At 40.8% G+C, this 17,400-nt stretch overlaps 1 protein-coding gene across 2 annotated transcripts in view; it reads right to left on the bottom strand.

Moving 5' to 3' along the window:
* Window positions 1–3,094: 3,094 nt before the first annotated feature.
* esyt2b (extended synaptotagmin-like protein 2b) overlaps window positions 3,095–17,400 on the bottom strand; it is a 40,091-nt gene continuing 25,785 nt past the window's right edge. The window contains exons 8-23 of one of the 2 annotated variants that reach the window (XM_036520707.1): window positions 16,982–17,102; window positions 15,941–16,117; window positions 15,519–15,601; window positions 15,117–15,165; window positions 14,668–14,757; window positions 14,196–14,291; window positions 10,852–10,914; window positions 9,380–9,454; window positions 8,843–8,929; window positions 8,531–8,680; window positions 6,941–7,302; window positions 6,533–6,631; window positions 5,806–5,937; window positions 5,140–5,245; window positions 4,979–5,028; window positions 3,095–4,504 (exon numbers count right to left, since the gene is read on the bottom strand). In XM_036520707.1, the coding sequence (XP_036376600.1) occupies window positions 4,459–4,504; window positions 4,979–5,028; window positions 5,140–5,245; window positions 5,806–5,937; window positions 6,533–6,631; window positions 6,941–7,302; window positions 8,531–8,680; window positions 8,843–8,929; window positions 9,380–9,454; window positions 10,852–10,914; window positions 14,196–14,291; window positions 14,668–14,757; window positions 15,117–15,165; window positions 15,519–15,601; window positions 15,941–16,117; window positions 16,982–17,102 (1,786 nt within the window). In that variant the 3' untranslated portion in view covers window positions 3,095–4,458. The remainder of the gene's footprint in view (window positions 4,505–4,978; window positions 5,029–5,139; window positions 5,246–5,805; window positions 5,938–6,532; window positions 6,632–6,940; window positions 7,303–8,530; window positions 8,681–8,842; window positions 8,930–9,379; window positions 9,455–10,851; window positions 10,915–14,195; window positions 14,292–14,667; window positions 14,758–15,116; window positions 15,166–15,518; window positions 15,602–15,940; window positions 16,118–16,981; window positions 17,103–17,400) is intronic. The other variant, XM_036520708.1, reaches the window with a different exon arrangement.

A 17,400-nucleotide genomic window follows, 5' to 3' on the forward strand; every position in this document is an offset into this window, starting at 1 on the left:
ATTTTTAATATAATCGTAAGTCAATTATACTTTGGCATTGTTCATATTCATAGTTTGTACAGTGTTGTAAATAAATTAATAACGACGAGGGCGACCTGTCGCGGGCAGTGACGTACAAATCACTTAGGCAATGTTAAACACGCTCAGTTTTGATTTTAGCTTCCACATACAGGCCGCGCGGCTGGATCTGGTTCATTTCCATATATTCATATGACAATTCAGAACTGAAAAGATCCGACTCTTCTCCCCCCTCCCCCCGCTCACTGTCCTGACATTCGAACTGGGCCACTTCTTACCTGCAGTCTGAATTTTGCCAAAAGCACAATTTAAGTATTTTCACTTGGCCATGTATTTGCAATTTAAAAATGTTTAAGAGTAAGATGTTTCTAATGAAAACTGACCTCCTAAGATGAAAGATTGGTAGTATCTGAATGCCATGCATAAATTGAAATAATGGTGCAAAAAAGGTAGCTATGGATGCAAGGACCAACTTCATTAATGAGGCAATCAGAGACCAAATCAAAGAACCTGTCTACTTCATGGATTGATTATAGGAAAGCATTTGATAGTGTGTATAGAGAAGTTGGCTGCCACTCCTCTCAAATGTGCCTAACAAATGGTTAACCACCAATGATTTATTTTAAATCTAAAACCAGCCTATGCAAACCAGCAGCAGGGACAAAGTGAGCTTCCCTCCTGCTACTCAGCCACACCTTATTTAATCACCTCCAATTAGTATGGTGTGGCTCCAATTATCCAATAGGCTGACTCCCCAAACAGATTGCCAACATGTGCACACAATTACAAATGATTGACAATTTACAATTAGCATTTAGTCCAAGGAAGAGGTGGTGAAGGCTCTCCTTCACATTTCCTTCCCCCTCGCCTAGTCTCAAAATTGAGACAGCCAGAACTGGCTCCAGTGAAATGTCTATGGGCTGTCCACACACCAGGCAACAGTACATCCAGAATCCCCAAACACACAACCCAGGACCACCAGACAGCAGGAGTCTTCCCCCAGCTTTGCAGACACCAATCCCCCCTTGTAGATCTGGGCAAAATAGCTGACCCCAAGGTCTCCCCAGCTGTTCTCCCACCAAGGGCTATAGGGTGGCCTCACACTGGTCACTGGTAATCTCCCTTCTGGTCACCCGAACTGTTGTTCCACTGCACCAGCTGCCAGCTCTCCCTCCTGGCCTCGCCAGATCCAAGGGATTCTGGAGCTGCTCCCTCTTCCAGGGCCCCCAGGTCAGCAAAGACAGTCCCTTTCAGGTCCTCCTCCTGGTTCTTGTGGCTGCTGTCTTTGGTTTCTTCTGTCATGGTCCCTTCTGTTACCTTTTCCTTGCTCCTTGTGGGTCACTCGTTGCAGGGAAAATCCCACATCTAACACCACTTGTAGAGAAACTGGCCACCACTTCTCTCATACATGAGCCAAAAACAAAAGGTTAAAAACCACTAATTTATTTTAAAATCCAAACAACAATGAAACAAGCCTATATGCACACTGGCACAGCCCCAACAGGGACAAAGTGGCCTCTTCCCTGCTCTCAAGCCACACCTATATTTAATCAATCCTCCATTAGCAAGGTGTGGCTCATTATCCAATAAGCTAGTTCTCCCACAAATTAAAACAGGTGCACACAAGTGATTGACACCAAATGACAATTAGTACTTAGGGAGAGGTGGTGAAGGCTCTCCTTCACAGTGTGCCACACTCCTGGATCTTGAAAAGCTTAGAAATATATAAAGTTTGCCATCCAATTTATTAAAAAGAACAAGAAGACCTGGATGACCACCCTAAACCTCCACTATGTGGATTGAACACTAACATCTACACTACTCAATATCAAAAGTGGAATCTTCCAGGGATTCCTCATTGTCACCATTGCTCTTTTGTACGGCATTAGCACCCCTTAGCACTTTACATAACATTGGCTATGGTTTTGAAATGCAGCATGGCAAATTAAACCATCTATTTAATGTGGATGACCTGGATGATTTTCAAAAAATGATGACCAACAGGTCTACTTAACATTGTAAAACCTTCAGTGATGACATTAAAACAAAGTTTGGGCTTGATAAATGTGCAAAAGCCACCTTTAAAAATCTTAACATCAACACCACAATCAAAAAGCTAGATTAGAAGGGTACTTACAAGTAACTAGGAATTGACAAATGAGATGGCATTCAACACTGAGCCATGAAGCAGAAAATTCAAAAAGAATTCAATAGAAGAGTCAGGATAGTATTGAAAAGTGAGCTTAATGCAGCTAACAAGTTTGAAGCCATTAATACATTAGCTATACCAGTAGTGACATATAGCTTTAACATCATCGATTGGAACCTTGATGACATCAAAAGGATTGATACAAAAACAAGAAAAATGCGGACCATGGAAAAAACTCACCACCCGAAAGCTAATGTTGACAGACTCTATATACCAAGAAAAGGAGGCCATGACATCACTCAATTGCTGACTTGTTAAACTACAACCATTGGCTTGGTCACATATCTATCAACTTCCAATGATGTGCTTCTCCAAATTTTGAAACAACTTGTTAGTAAGAAGTTATATTCCAAAAAAAGAAGCTGCCAAGTACAAAATTGAACTCAGAATCTTGGATACTATAGCAACCATTAATGAGGCAGCTAATGGCTATGCCTGAAGAGTCAGTAAGAAAACAAAGCTACTTCAACAGCAACAATCTCTTTTTCAAGAAAACTAGGAGGAGAAAGCAAGTATTGTTGCATGGCTGTATTAACATTGTTGCACCAATTTTTAACACCTTTTTTCTTCTAGTGGCAGCAATGGTCACCCTACATATTTTTTCTCTATATAAACTCAGTGTTTGCTAAGTGTGCTCTGACTTACTAACCAGCAGTTTTTCATTTAAAAATAACACTTAAACCAATGGCTTCTTCATGAAATTAATGCGCATTAACCTCTCTGCATTTGTAATACACACAATACAAAACTGGAGATATTTTCGGTGGCTTAACTGTGTCACAATATACATTTAAGTACAGTATGCTAATTGCGATATGCGAGTAATAACTCCACAGAGCCAATTCATCTTACAGAGAGCCATGACTCTTTATTATTGAAAAGCTGTGAGGAAACTTTCCCAAACCAGGAAACTTTAAAACCTTCTTTATGCCCACAAATCCTACATGTTTACATTTCTGAACATTGTGTTTTTAAGGCACAAGGTCAAGTACATGGAGAAGGCAAAATGTCTTGCAATGGGGATACTCGAAGACAATTATCATTTGACAGCGTATGTAGGTAATAAATACATATTTTTTTAACAAAAGGAAAACTTATGATTAACAAAATTTTACACAGCAGAAAATTTTGATATGAATTGCACAGTTATAATTAGATTGCAACAGATTTTCTGAGAAATCAAATGAAATTAGGAAGATTATATATTTAGATGACCAATGCTATTAAGCAGCACTTAATGTCTTTCCCAGTAAGAAAAGCCTCTGATCTAGAAGCAATCAATTTCAGAGGTTGACAGAACAATTACAGAGAACCCAGAGCCTCACTGTAGTCTATTTTGTATGCAATAAATGAAAAAACAATAACATAGATGTACAATTAAAATAGATTATGGGTCAATTAAAAAATAAAAATCATGGGGATTGATATTGCTATGACATGGTATCATTCTGTTATCATAAAACTTCAAAACTGAGTTGCAAATCAATAAATAATGGAATTTTTTCTGACATCTGGAAGCAATGAACTGATGATGTCAGACAATCAGTATTAGGAATAACTACTGTACATTACAAACACAAAAATCTTTGAATGGCTAAAAAAATATAAAACACAATGTGCAAACATACATGTACAAATCACATAGGCAATGAAATAATTGTCTCTTGGTGGCTACCATCCTTTCACAAAATAAAAACGGAAACTGCATCAGCTTCCACCACTCTTGCCTACTGAAGTTTAAATTTCTGGTGACTGAAAAAAAGCCTAGCACGTCTCCACCATGAATGTCATTCAGACAAAGTGATACAAACCCATCTTAACACTGCAAGTCTCCAAAAGAGATTGATGATAATGATATCAGTTCCTATTTACATGTTAAACATTATTCACATATAAAAAATGGCAACAAATCTGCTGTGCCAGAAAACATTTTAAACAGTTTGTTTGCTTTTTCTTAAAATACAGAAATTTACTTCAACACCTCATGCTTCCCTAACACAACTGCACAATAAATAAATGAGAGGAAAAGTGGCAATGAATGTGTTGCATTCAATAATATAAATAGACACTTTTAAATTGCAGCTTGTTTAATATTAAAAATACAAAGTAATGACGTGCCCACTGGCTGACTTGTAAGGCTATTTAAAAGAGCAGGTTGATTTTGCAATGATTGTAAAGACGAGGCCTCACAAAGCTTGCTGAGGTGACGTTGTGCTGTCTCGCCCTGCCGTCTAGGCCTGGAGCTGGTTTCGTGATCCGTCTTCTGTTAGTTCATACCTGAGGGGGGTAGATGGCAGACAGTTGAGGTCAGCACACTAAAAATGAGTCATATTTCCATTGAGCGGCCTTCCATATTTAACCTCTCTATCAATTACGAGGACCAACAACAAAGGGCACAATAAGCAAAGACTTAGTGGGCAGCAGTGCAGTGGTAAGGTGTAGGGCTCGTAACGCAAAGGTTGCCGGTTTGCCCCGTGGGGCACTGCTGCTGTACCCTTGGGCAAGGTTCACACAATTGCCTCAGTAAATATCCACCTGGATAAATGGATAACTGTAATCTATGTAAGTCGCTCTGGATAGGAGTGAATGACAATATGACAATATAAATATAATATAAATATATGACAATAATATAATGTACTTATGTTTTATGTCATGCTACAAATATTTATCCCACTACATACATTCTGTAGTTTCTGTGATAACTGAGAAAGACAAGCCGGGGCTAAAAATAATTTCATGATGTCTTACCACTGTGTCCATCCTTTGGCCATATCTTCATGCGTCAAATCCAGCAGCACCTGTGAAAGTGAGACTGTTGAATCTGGCAGCCTAAAGTGACACATGTGAGATGCATGTAGATTCATGCAATTTTTATGACCGAGTATAGATGCAGAGAGCACCAGCCTCACCTTCCCCAGCAGCCCTTTGTGTTTGGACAGAAGGCCGCCTCCGTTCTTCACGGCCACATCCAGCACCCTCCTGTGCAGCTCCACAATGGACACGCTGAACTCAATCCTGCGCACACAGTACAGCTGTGACACCGCTGTCAGACACCACAGCACCGTTCCTGTAGAATGCGAACAGCTTCCATACTGTTTCTGATCATTCTCACACCCTGCTGGCTGCGCAGTAGCACCCCCTGCTGGTGTGGTGTAGGGATTATTTGCCCAGCTCCAGGTCTAAACCAAATTTAAGGTGACGGCCAAATATGAACTCAGCTCCACACAAAAATCGAATTATAAAAATATAAAAATAAATACTACATTATGTGATTTTTTACAATCATTCTCCAAAAATATTTTTTTAAAATTTAGAATATGGTAGGCAAGAAATCAGCTACACGTTTGTGTTTCACAGAGAAATACAACAAACAGCTGAAATTTGATTGCTTGTGGTAGGCATTTTGTAAAACACTACTCACTAGCCCGGAACTGGAGAGACAATCACTCTCTGCAACACGGACTTTTTAAAAACTCAAAGTCCGACTTGGATGCAGATTTCGTGTAATACAGTACTCTATTTGTAGAGGAAAACTTTAGAGTGGTCAGTAGCATTACAAGCATTACTGAACTTACGTTTGGTCATAAACCGGATTTAGGGTCTTCTTTAGCACTTGGGTCTTCCTTCGGCCCGTCCTGCTCTTCTCAGGAAGCAGGTAAAGGCGCACGTACGGGTCCGAGCCATCCTTTGTGAACGCAATGAGGTTACTGTGGCCAGAGATACAGAGGTTAGGCGCTCACTAATTGGCAGCACACACAGTCTGACTGGAGTTTAAACATTCCCAAGTACAGAGTGTTGTTCACCATTTAACTGTTAAAATTGCTGTTAAATTACAGTTTGTTCAAATACAATTTTACATAATGTTATATAACATATAACATTATATACATTTACATTTTACATTTATTTATTTAGCAGACGCTTTTATCCAAAGCGACTTACAAAAGTGCATACAGTAAGTATAGCGACAGTACGGGGACAGGATGTGTACAGTTCCACAATGAGACAGTTCTCAGCTGAGAGCAAGGTAAAATGAGAGCATATAAAATGTATATAACGTTTTATATATAATTACATGTTATAATAATATGTAACATAACCATAAATGTACTGCACACACTTAAATACTTTTTTGCAAACATGTTTGTCTGTTTGTCTGCATGTTTGTCTGTCAGGGGTCCTTTATTGTGAGACCTTCAATCTGGTAATCTCTGCAGGTTGAAAATGTAGTCGTAGAATAAAAAGAAATATTTCAAAACAAAAGAGTATGTCTATGACATGCCAGAGCATGCCTACACTCACCGGCAAGCATGCACCACCACGATGAGCTTATTCCTTTGGGAACTGTGTCGAACCGTGAGCTGAATCTCACCCAAGGGGAACTGGCTGGGAGCTGTTCCACTGCAAGAAGAGAGAGATGGGGTTGGCGGGATATTCCTCCTCTCCAATCTATACCATTCCATGAACTAAAACAATCTGACCAAAAATGCGTTTTCCAGATTTAAGTGGCTGTGATCGTACAGTCCTACCATTGTGCGATGTGTATGAAATCACTCTCCTGGCCCAAAACAAACTTTCCTCTTGTATGATGCATAAAGTTACACCGTATTGTACTGTACTGAAGTAAAATAAACAAACCAGCAGAGAAAAGCCTCTGTCTGCACCACCGCATGAGAGCTAACTGGGGCAAAAATGGTTGTATAATTTTACTTGTGTAGCTGACGCAGTCTCTGCTGCAGCTCCTGGGTGGCGAAGGGCATGGAGAGGTCTGAGGCAATGCTGGGCGTTGACTCCTTATGTGCCAGATGCTGATGGGAGCCGGAGATAGCCAGGCTAGAGGTGCTCCTGCCGATGTCAGCCAGCTTGACAGGGCTGCCAGAGTAGGCCCGATCCGGGTACTCTGTCCTCCTGTCCAGGTCCAGACTGGAGCCCGCGGCGGAGGGGGGGAGGTTGGAGGCAGGTCGAGGAGTCTCGGGGGCGTAGGGTCTCTGCGGCAGCACGGTGGCGCTGGCTTTTCTCACCTGCACCGAGGATGGCTGGTCTGACGCAGTCAGCTTCTCCAGGCAAAGAACCTGTGGTGTTATATTATACTCATTTAGCAGACGCTGTTTTCCAGGGTGGCTTCCAACACAAAAGAACCAAAGTGTATCGATTCAATCTGGATGAGCAACAGTGTCAGACCAGGCTAACAACATTCCCAGACCACTGAGTGTGAGCATAACAGTATTCAAGCCCTACCACAAGTTAACTTGTGCATCCTGACTAGCCAAGGACAGCCAAGTATACCACCACACTCATCACTGACACTAGATCACAGAATCCAAAACACATGGCAATACCATACATAAAATAAACAGGAAGTTATACGAGTAGCAGTTGTTAAGGAGTGGGGACTTAGGTGGGTCTGCGTCAGAAGATAGCCAGTGATTCTGCTGTCCTGACCCCCGTGGGAAGTTCATTCCACCACTGAGTGCCCAGTACAGACAGGGATGGTGTCTGAGAGGAGCGACTCCGTTGGGATGGGACAGTTAGTTGCCCCATGGTTGCAGAGCATAATGATCTGTGGTGTGACATGCTACCACAGCAAACGCGTGCCTTAATCTTATGTCTCCCATGCTGAAAAGCTCAGTCACTTCTAAGATCCAGGACTGAAAAATGGAAAATACCCAGCTATGGTAAACCTACAGTTACAGAGCTTCACTCAGGCCTCTGAAAGAAATACTAAGTGTGGTGGGGGTCCTGCTTCCAGCACTAAGCTCTAGACTAGCTGGTAATGAATTATTTCCTAGCTGGAACACTGGTGTTGTGCCTATGAACTACTGGAGAATCAGACACAAGGTTTAAACTTTGAGAACTTTCCTGAGCAACAGCAAAACAACTCAAAAGAGCAAGACAGTCTGTAGACAAGAGAAGGCAGGGCAGCTCTGAAGGTGGAAATATAGGAACAAATACTTTTTGAGATGCATTACTTGTGAAATATCCAGACACACACTTGCTCTCAGCAGTATGTGCTTGTTGGGTTGTTAGTTCATTTGAGTTTTGGTAGTGGGTTTAATGTGTAATCTGTCTCAGCAGTCAGATTTGACTGGATTTGACAGTTGTGAAGCAAGCAAGTTACAAATGTAATATGAACGTGCTTAACTAGTTGTATAAGAAAAAAAGAAAGAATTAACTTTATTTATTTATTGGTCTGGAGAATTTTTACTAGACTTTTCCTTGAGTTTCCTAGAGTGGGAAGATTTTTGTGGATTCTGTTTGTAGAAAGCCACATGCAGGCCCACGGGTTCAGAAAGCCCTTACCCGCAGAGCCACCTTCAGCTTGAGGGTGCAGCTGGGGCCAGAGTTCTTCAGAGGGAAGCTCTCGTTCATCGTCATGTCCTCAGCCTCCAGGAGCTGCAGCAGCGGAAGGGACAGGCTTCCCAGCGAGCACTTGTGTTTCTCGTCCTTCACCTGTCAGCAGAAGCAACCACGCCCATGTCACCTCATCTGCTCCCAAAGAGCGCGGGCGGAATTTACATAGAACACCTGACATCTCCTCATGCTCGGGCGGGGCTGAAGTCTGCGGCCTGCAGTTGCACGCTTGAACGTGCGGTTCCCACTTGCAAAACGTACCTCGGCTTCAAGCGTCTGAGTTTTCGGGTTGTGAACAAGAAAGGAGAAGGCCTCTTCCCAGAGGGGCTCATTGGTCCTATACCGAATCTGTTGGGGAAAGAAAATGTTGATTCAGAGCCAAAGGGAAGATCATATTCACAGAGCTTTTAGACGAAATGACATCACTTAAAATGAATATAACTACAGATCATTACCTCAAAAGATTATAACCAGGATAAGATAAGCCTCGCCCTTTGTAAGAGTATTCACTGCAGCAGAATTCTCTATAAACAGATTCTTTCACTGACACCAGTAATACATGAAAACGTTGTAAAGCAAGGTGACCAGCAATACATATATGAAGATACTATATCCCAGAGCAAGGGCCCCAGCAATACATATATGAAGATACTATATCCCAGAGCAAGGGCCCCAACAATACATATATCAAAAAACTGCACTGCAGAACAAACACATCAGCACCGCGTGAAGTTGAATTTCCCACAAATTTACCACTAATTTGAAGAGGAGATATAGATTAATTCCAGATGTCCTCACCTTGCTGTCGAAGGTTTTGTGCCCGACGGTAAACTGAACAAATGGGCTCGGCTCACTGCTCACCTTCTTGCCAGACTTTGAGATAAACAAAGAGAAAACAGTGAACAAACACAGCAACACCTACACCTCCAATACAAATACACATCACAGACATAAAAAGCACACAGACCTCAAGGGGTAAGTAATAAGAACGGCAGCATTCTAAAACAAGAAAAGCATGTGCTAAGCAAAATGTTCATTATTTACACAGCATACAATAGATGTATACAAGTCTCCATATTACCAAGAGCAAGACATTCAGTACATTTGGTAGGGATTTCTCTGGAAGGAGAGATACTGGATCTGCCACATATTCTCTCTGTGGCACTTCCTTGACAACAGTCATGATCAGTCTAGCTTCAGCTCCTTTAATGAAGTGGAGCCTGGTTCTAATTTACTGACAGTAACTCGGATCAATATGGAGGCTGCTAGGCATTCATTAATAAGTCTGGAGTCAAAGTGACAACAGCCTGAACAACACTGATTAGTCCCTTTGATTTGAATGAAACCAATTCTCAACTTTATTCACATGCACCATATCACCATGTAAGACTGCGGGATATCCCTTGTACATTATAACTGTATATTATTATATACTTATATACTGTCATACTGTACGCAGGCATACGTGGGTGTTTTCTTATGCAAAATCTGATTAGAAGAATTCCACTTTGACTTTCCTTCAACCTTTCACATCCTGTGAGATGATCCACTTTTCTAGAGAGACTTGTCTCAGTGTAACCTGTACCGAAAACATGAAGATCCAGCTCTTTCCATGGTGCAAATGAAAACCCACACCCCTGCCTGTGATCTGATCCAGACAATGGTCCAAACAGAGGCAGTGACAGAAGTCCAGACACAGGAAGACAAATACAATCCAAACAAGTAATCTTATAAAAGACACAATTCTACTGAAATGTCGCAAACATTTCACCAATCACATCCAATTTTAAAATAAATTAAATAATTTATTTTCAGTTTAATGTTCAGTCACTCAACAACTTTTTTTTTTACAGTGAGGGAATTAAAGACCTTCAGTACTCCAAGTCTTTGCCAGCACAAAACGCAAAAGGCTGGTGTCAAAAAAAAACGTCATCCACGACATACTCCTTAGAACGAAAGTCAAAATAGTAACTGGGTCAAACATACACAAAATGTTTGAATGCTGCACATTCCTTCAACACATTCCAAAAGCATCCTAGCAGGGTTAGTGCAAGATGGAGAAAAGCAGAGCTAAACTCACAAGACACACAAGATACCCGTAAGATTCACCTGTAAATCAAAGCATCCACACGTTTTGCACGACACAAGGGTGGGAAATAACAAATATAAAAGCTTGAAACAAAAAAATGACAGCAACATGCCGGATGGACATAAATGACTGCCGATCCGCTTAGAGTGACCTAGCAGCTCTGCATGCTCTTTTACATTACCTTGAGAGCCTTATTGAATGAAGTTTGCTTCAACCCATCATGGTTAAATTCTAACGGATTTCTCTTTCAGGCGTAGGAAAGAATGAACACAGCGCGTTATTAGGGCATGCAACCATTAGCAAGGTTAAACCACGATCCAAGGCAGTACAGAATAAATCAAACCAGGAGACAATCACCCCAAGAAAAAACTCAATTTAAAGACATGATTTAAAAGTATGTGTAGAGTGACAATCAACAATGTAGAGTTTAAACCCACTTTCCAGACCAAAGGACACAGATGGAAAACTCTATGGATAAATATACGCAGAGGGACAGGGATATTTAAATGAAAAAGTAGTTTACACTGCCATAGATGTCTCCATATACACATATTTCAACGTGAACTGTTCGCAGGACTAAACAGAGGGAAAAGGATTTTTAGAGGAACTGGCTAATATGAATGCTGAATGGAAATCAAAAGCTTTTTTGAGGTGGACAGTGGATATAAATGGAAGAATTTTGATTTAATTTATTTTGCACAGACTTTACTTTCTGTCTTATATTGGTGTTCCTGCACTGATAAACAAAGCCATCCCTGAAGCAAAATCTTGACCGCCTGGTGAGTTAAATTTTATGAATGGTGTTACATGCACAATCTAATTAATGACTAATTAAAAATGGAATCCTAAGGACTGCCTTTCACAGACACACTGCACTCCAGGGTTCCTATTACTGGGCATTTTGGAGGCATGGAGTGAAAAAAATTAAAACTATCCATCATATGGACAGAGAAAAAAAAAAAAAACATGTTGCAGATTGCAATTCATTCTTAAAAGGAGTACAGTGCTGTGTGATTTCTATGAAATTAACCATCATTTGGAATCCATATATGTATAGGTGTCTGTGCTATACAGAGTGTGCTCCCTGTCCTGCTTTGGTACTCTAAACTCTATGACCAACTCTTGCACGTTCCCATGATTTGGCAGCTTCAGGCCCTGAAAAGTCAGAAATATTCACCATCAAAGCATGTCAAAATAAATGTTTATAATTTGTAAAAAAAAAAATGTTTGAGAGCGTAATCATGGGTTGTTTTGAAATTATGAAATTACCCCACAAAAACTGTGATGCATGCAAAATGATGATTTCAGATAATTTGAAACCCTGTCCATCACTGTGATGAAAAAAAAAAAACCAAATATTAAGAGAAAATTGGTGACACCATTTCCTAGTAACTTCATTTACTGGTAGGCTAAGTCTTCTACCTTTTCATTTTATCCTTTCTCATGCACTCTGTCAAAACTGCACTGCCTGTCAACATTAGGACTGCATAGTCTCTTTTTACCTCTTGTCACATTTCTGAAAAAGACCTCTGCCATTTTCATCCTCTTTCATTTCTCTTTTCTTCACACTTAATGCCAGATATTTCCTTTGATTTTCTATCTTCCCAAGTAGAAGATGTTTAAAATCTGAACTGCACTCAATTCTTTACTTATGAAACACATTTTGACCATGTAACATGTATTTGGATCTGGATTTTACTGATACTGTAATTAACTTGTACATCAAAAGTTACCCTGGATTAAGGCATCTATTAAGTGAGGGCTGACAGGAGGGAGAATAAAGATGACCACAGACACTACAATCTACTGAAGGTCTCCTTCAATTTTCACCATCCCACTGGATGACCACTATATCTCTGTGACCTTGATAAAGATGAATGAAAAATAAAAAATGAGTACTTGCTATCAGCAGCCGCATTCATCCAAAATGTCCATTTCAATTAATTATACAATTAATTTATTATGTATTATGCAATCATATATGTTATGTTAAGCGATGCAGCTGTGCAGTAGGGACAATCAACATGCTTTTTTGGCATACATGACTTTGGTTTTGATTGCCATAGCAACACCAAAATCACACAGCTTGCTAATACTAGGATGCAAAATACCAGAGGACTCACAAATAATGTTCTATAGACTGAGGTAGTATTCTCACAAAAGACTAGGCCCGAAGCTCTCCTCTCTTTTAAGTGTCCACACCCAAAGCTCCCTTCGAAGACACTCTTTATAAGGAAGAAAATAGAACAAAGAAAAACATTGGACTAAGAGGCTGAAGCTGTCATTTAATAGTTTCTACTAAACAGGTATACATTTTGAGTATTTAATGAGGAATTTTATGTTTGTACATAAATGCATATGAAGATATCTGATGAGCCCGGATCCATGACAACATCAAATTTGACATGTCACAAATATATTTAGAACAAAACAGCAAAATGATGTATAAAGACAGGGGAAAATTATTCAGACTATCTTAGCTTGCATTTTCCCCATTACGTATGCCACTGTGTTAAGTTTGGTCTAGACAGACCCTTTGAAGGATTCCTTAGAGGGTTTAGTTGAAGATCAGAGCTAATCAGGGTCTGTCAGTTATCCCCAAAACTTAGCTGAGGTGTAAAGGGTGGGGTAGGGTTTGGGGTGGTTGCTATAATGCAAAGAGTAGGGCAGGGGTGATGTCAATACTTAAATTTACATGAAGAACGGATGGGACAAAACCATATGAAAATGGCACACAGATGAAGTCATTGAACAGCTGAAACGACAAATAGTTGAACAACCCAACATACTTGTTCCTGAAAAAATCTGTATGGCTGAAAGGAAAAAAAATTCACAATGCTCATAGAAATTATTTAAGACATATTTGTTGAAGCTATGATGAGGACTTTCAGGTCATTCATTATGTGTCTCATTATGTGTTTCAGATTTTTCACAATGCTAGCAATATATTCAACATTTTAAATACATTCATTTATTTAAATATTCACTCCAAAACTCTCCCATGTGTTATCATAACACTGGCAGCTGTCAATATGCTAAAGTGACAATCAAATGAGTTGACATTTACAGTGAATTCCAGCAATGGTGTCTTTGCATTTTGCCAAACTGATAAGGATGCAATGCACTCTCAGACAGTCTTAGCTTCACTGCTCTTTTATTCTTAATCAATCTGCAGATCACTGATTCACTTCCTGCATTGATAATATAGTACCCCTTTCCCAATCTTCCAGTCATTTCCTTTTCTGACTGATTTGGTCTTTTTCTTGTGAATATCTTTGTTTTTACATTGCTGAGCACTCAGTGACAAATTCCTTGTAACAAATGTGATGCGTCAAATATAATTTCACTGACTGAACTGTTTCCTTGCATAAAGCGGAATTGCAACACACCTCTCAATAAAGGCAAAATGCTGGGCACACAGGTTAGTGGGGGCCGAGTGAGTACCACACTACACTCTGTATTCACCCCGTAACCTGAAGGTGGGTAATGCGGTTAGCTTGTGGCAAGAGCGGCGGGTGCGCTTACCGGCAGATTCCTGGCTGAGTCCAGGTACACCACGAGCAGCGCCGATGACAGGCCGTCATTGGCCTGCACCTTGTCCGCCCTGATACTCATCAGCACCTGAGGTGACAGATCGGAACGGTCACGCTCAGGAGGAAGCGAGCTGGGTTTAACAGTCCCAACCAATGTCCTACAGCACTTTCCCACACCAAATATTCACAATGATCCATGTGAATATGATGATTTTGTAAATATTGATAACATATACACAATTCTTTAATCAGAAAATGTAGGCTGATACAGTTATGCTATTCTTTATTAAGATTAACACCGCTGAGACCTGTGCAAAGACAGTGCATAAGAATGCAATTAGCAAATACAGAAACCACCACAGTTACTATGCCAACAGTAATTTTAACAACAATAAGTATTAGTAGAAGAAGACAAAGAAGAAACATAATAATAATAATAATAATAATAATAATAATAATAATACCTGATCAAGCTTTTCAGGTGCGGTGAGGAGAGAAAGCCACTCAAGCTTTAAGTGCAGTTTTCCTGTGCTGACTTCTTCCAAGTTGAACCACTAGAGGGACAGAGAATTCATAGGATGGAATAAGAAGTTCATTCTCTCTCAGTGCCTGACTTTGGTTTGCACAGTTCATTTTAATCAACATGTTTCATCTACACTGAGTATTCATACTGTGTAATTTTAAATAAATGTAATAATAACATTCAACCACATGAGTTCAGCTGTAATGGTTCTAATGACAGCAGTATCATAAAGTGCTATTACACCCTGAGAGCAGTGCATAATGTGTGTTCATCAATACACTGTGCAGCACACACAGACGGTACGCATTGTAAACAGACATGCAGTTCAATAGTCATGTGTTCCATATTTTCCTTTGGTTTAACTGAAGAGGGCAGCAGAAACATGATTACCTCATCGACCTTCTGTTCCTTGTGAAGCTCACTCATATCAATCATCAGACTGGAACAAAAGACATGAAAGGAGTCACTGCTTGTCCAATTTCATCATCATTTATGCCACTTAATAACCCGATCCAGACAAATTCGCCCGAATGAGACTTTCCCCACGCGCAGAACGCTGGGGCCACTCAGCTGACAGTAACATTCCTCCGTAAAGCACAGCAGACATTTATTTATCAAAGCCTTTAACAGCTGGCTCACAGACAGCCTGCACACATTTAGTTATGCATTCTGCAGTGTGACTGATAGATGGGACAGCCTGTTGCATTATGCTCATGTCTTACAGGGACGGGTTCTGTGGGCTGGCAAAGAGACATTGGCAAATTCACAGAGTAAAAAAGAGCAGCAGTCTACCTGCCAAGGAAATCGTCTCTGTCGGGGTCTTCGTCAAACAGCTCGATCTCCAGGTGCTGCCCCGACTGCTCATACACCATGGCCTGGATATGACATTCAGATACAGTTCAGCTCTCGCCCAGTCACACACATCTATATCTGATCACTGCACTCTTTGTACCACATCTCTCACCAAGCATAATTTCCTCCGCAAAGTGTGTATTTTTAAGTAAATGGATTGTAATCCATATTTGATTTCACCTTTTGCAGGACAATACATTTCTATTGTAATGCCAAAAAGCAGATCTTTTCCTCTGTATTGTTTCACTTCAGTATCATCATTAAGAACTATGGCACCAACAGAAGTCCTTTCATACTCAATATGACTACTGGACTGGGACTGACCATTTTTTATTTCAATGTTTCCATGAAAGTTAATGTACCTCATACACTTCGCCCCATTTAGGATGCAGGGTCCCTTTGATGGTCTTGCTCTGAAACAGCTGGTTGCCCAGCTGAATGATGCCGTATGGGTCCGATTTCCCCTTGATCAGCCCTCCAAGGAATTTGTCCTTTCCCTCCAGATCCTGGGCTTCCAGGAAGTGGATCCTCAGCACACCCTGATTGGACAGAGCAACTCTTCAGCACTGACACCTGAGTGCTGACATCATGCCTCCAGTAAAGGAAGAGAGGGTGTTTCCAAACTGAGCCTGTCTGGGCTGTGGCTGGGTTGACACTTGGATGGGGTGGCAGTGTAGCATAGTGGTAAAGAGCGGGGTTTGTAATGAAAAGGTTGCTGGTTCAATTCCCCACTAGGGCACTTCTGCTGTACCCCTGAGCAAGATACCCTACCCAAAATTGCCTCAGTAAATACCCAGCTGTACAAATGACTAACACGCAAAAACAACTGTAAATTATGTAAATCAGCTTCTGCTAAAATGACAGTAATGTAATGGACGGGATGCTTCCTGGGAAAGTCAGCTTGTTGCTGGTAATGGTATTGACAGGCCTCTAGGAAGCAGGCTTTCCTTTGGAAAAAGCTTACATATACAACAGGTGTCACAGGTAAACCCCAGGTGCTTTCAGATGAGATAATAACACAAAGGGCTGACTTACTGTAACCATTAAAGTCTCGTGATACTCATCAGAAAGGATGCGGGTTTTCCCTGATGACCTGGCCAAATGTTAAATCAGTCTCTTTCAAGTCAGGCATTTTATCAGCCCTGGTTTTGGCAAAATAAATAAACTTCTGATGTTCGTTGTGCATTCTGCTCAGCCATGTCGACAGTCCAGATTCTACACATTGGTAGTGGTGAACGTCTGTTACCTCTTACTGTTTATGAAATGAAATCCTGGGAAGGGACAAAATGTACTGCATGTGTGTATTATGACTATTTTTAATTACACTAAATCACTCTGTTATGCCCGCAGGATTGATAATAAAGCACTGGTCCCTGAGAGGCTTACAATGGCTTAAGCCTTACCTTTGGCACTGGGAAGCGCAGCTGTGCTAGCTGAACCTCCCCCACGAGAGGAATGGCAATGCGGTTGGGCAGGACCAGGTAACTGTAAATTATGTCTTGGATCAGGCTGTCAGACAGGCCGCTGGCAGGGGGAAAAAAAAAAGAAACATGTCTTTACACACCCAGCCACCCAGCAACCTACAAACGTTCTTTGATGTGCAATTATTAAGGGGTGAGATTCACTGGTGTGAGAGAAAACCAGAGCGGTATTACAGTGTGTGCCAGGAGAGATCTGAGGGCAAAAGGGAGCACATTTTGTTCATCAAATATCTCCCTACAAATCACTTCCCTTTTCAGTTATGAATCCATAATGCAGTGGTAAAAGCTGGAACCTGGCAGAGCAGCATTCCCTGCAAACGGCTAAGTTGAAATGTTGCCTC

This window comes from Megalops cyprinoides, chromosome 2 (genome assembly GCF_013368585.1).
Source record: "Megalops cyprinoides isolate fMegCyp1 chromosome 2, fMegCyp1.pri, whole genome shotgun sequence".
In the NCBI taxonomy this organism is placed as follows: domain Eukaryota; kingdom Metazoa; phylum Chordata; class Actinopteri; order Elopiformes; family Megalopidae; genus Megalops; species Megalops cyprinoides.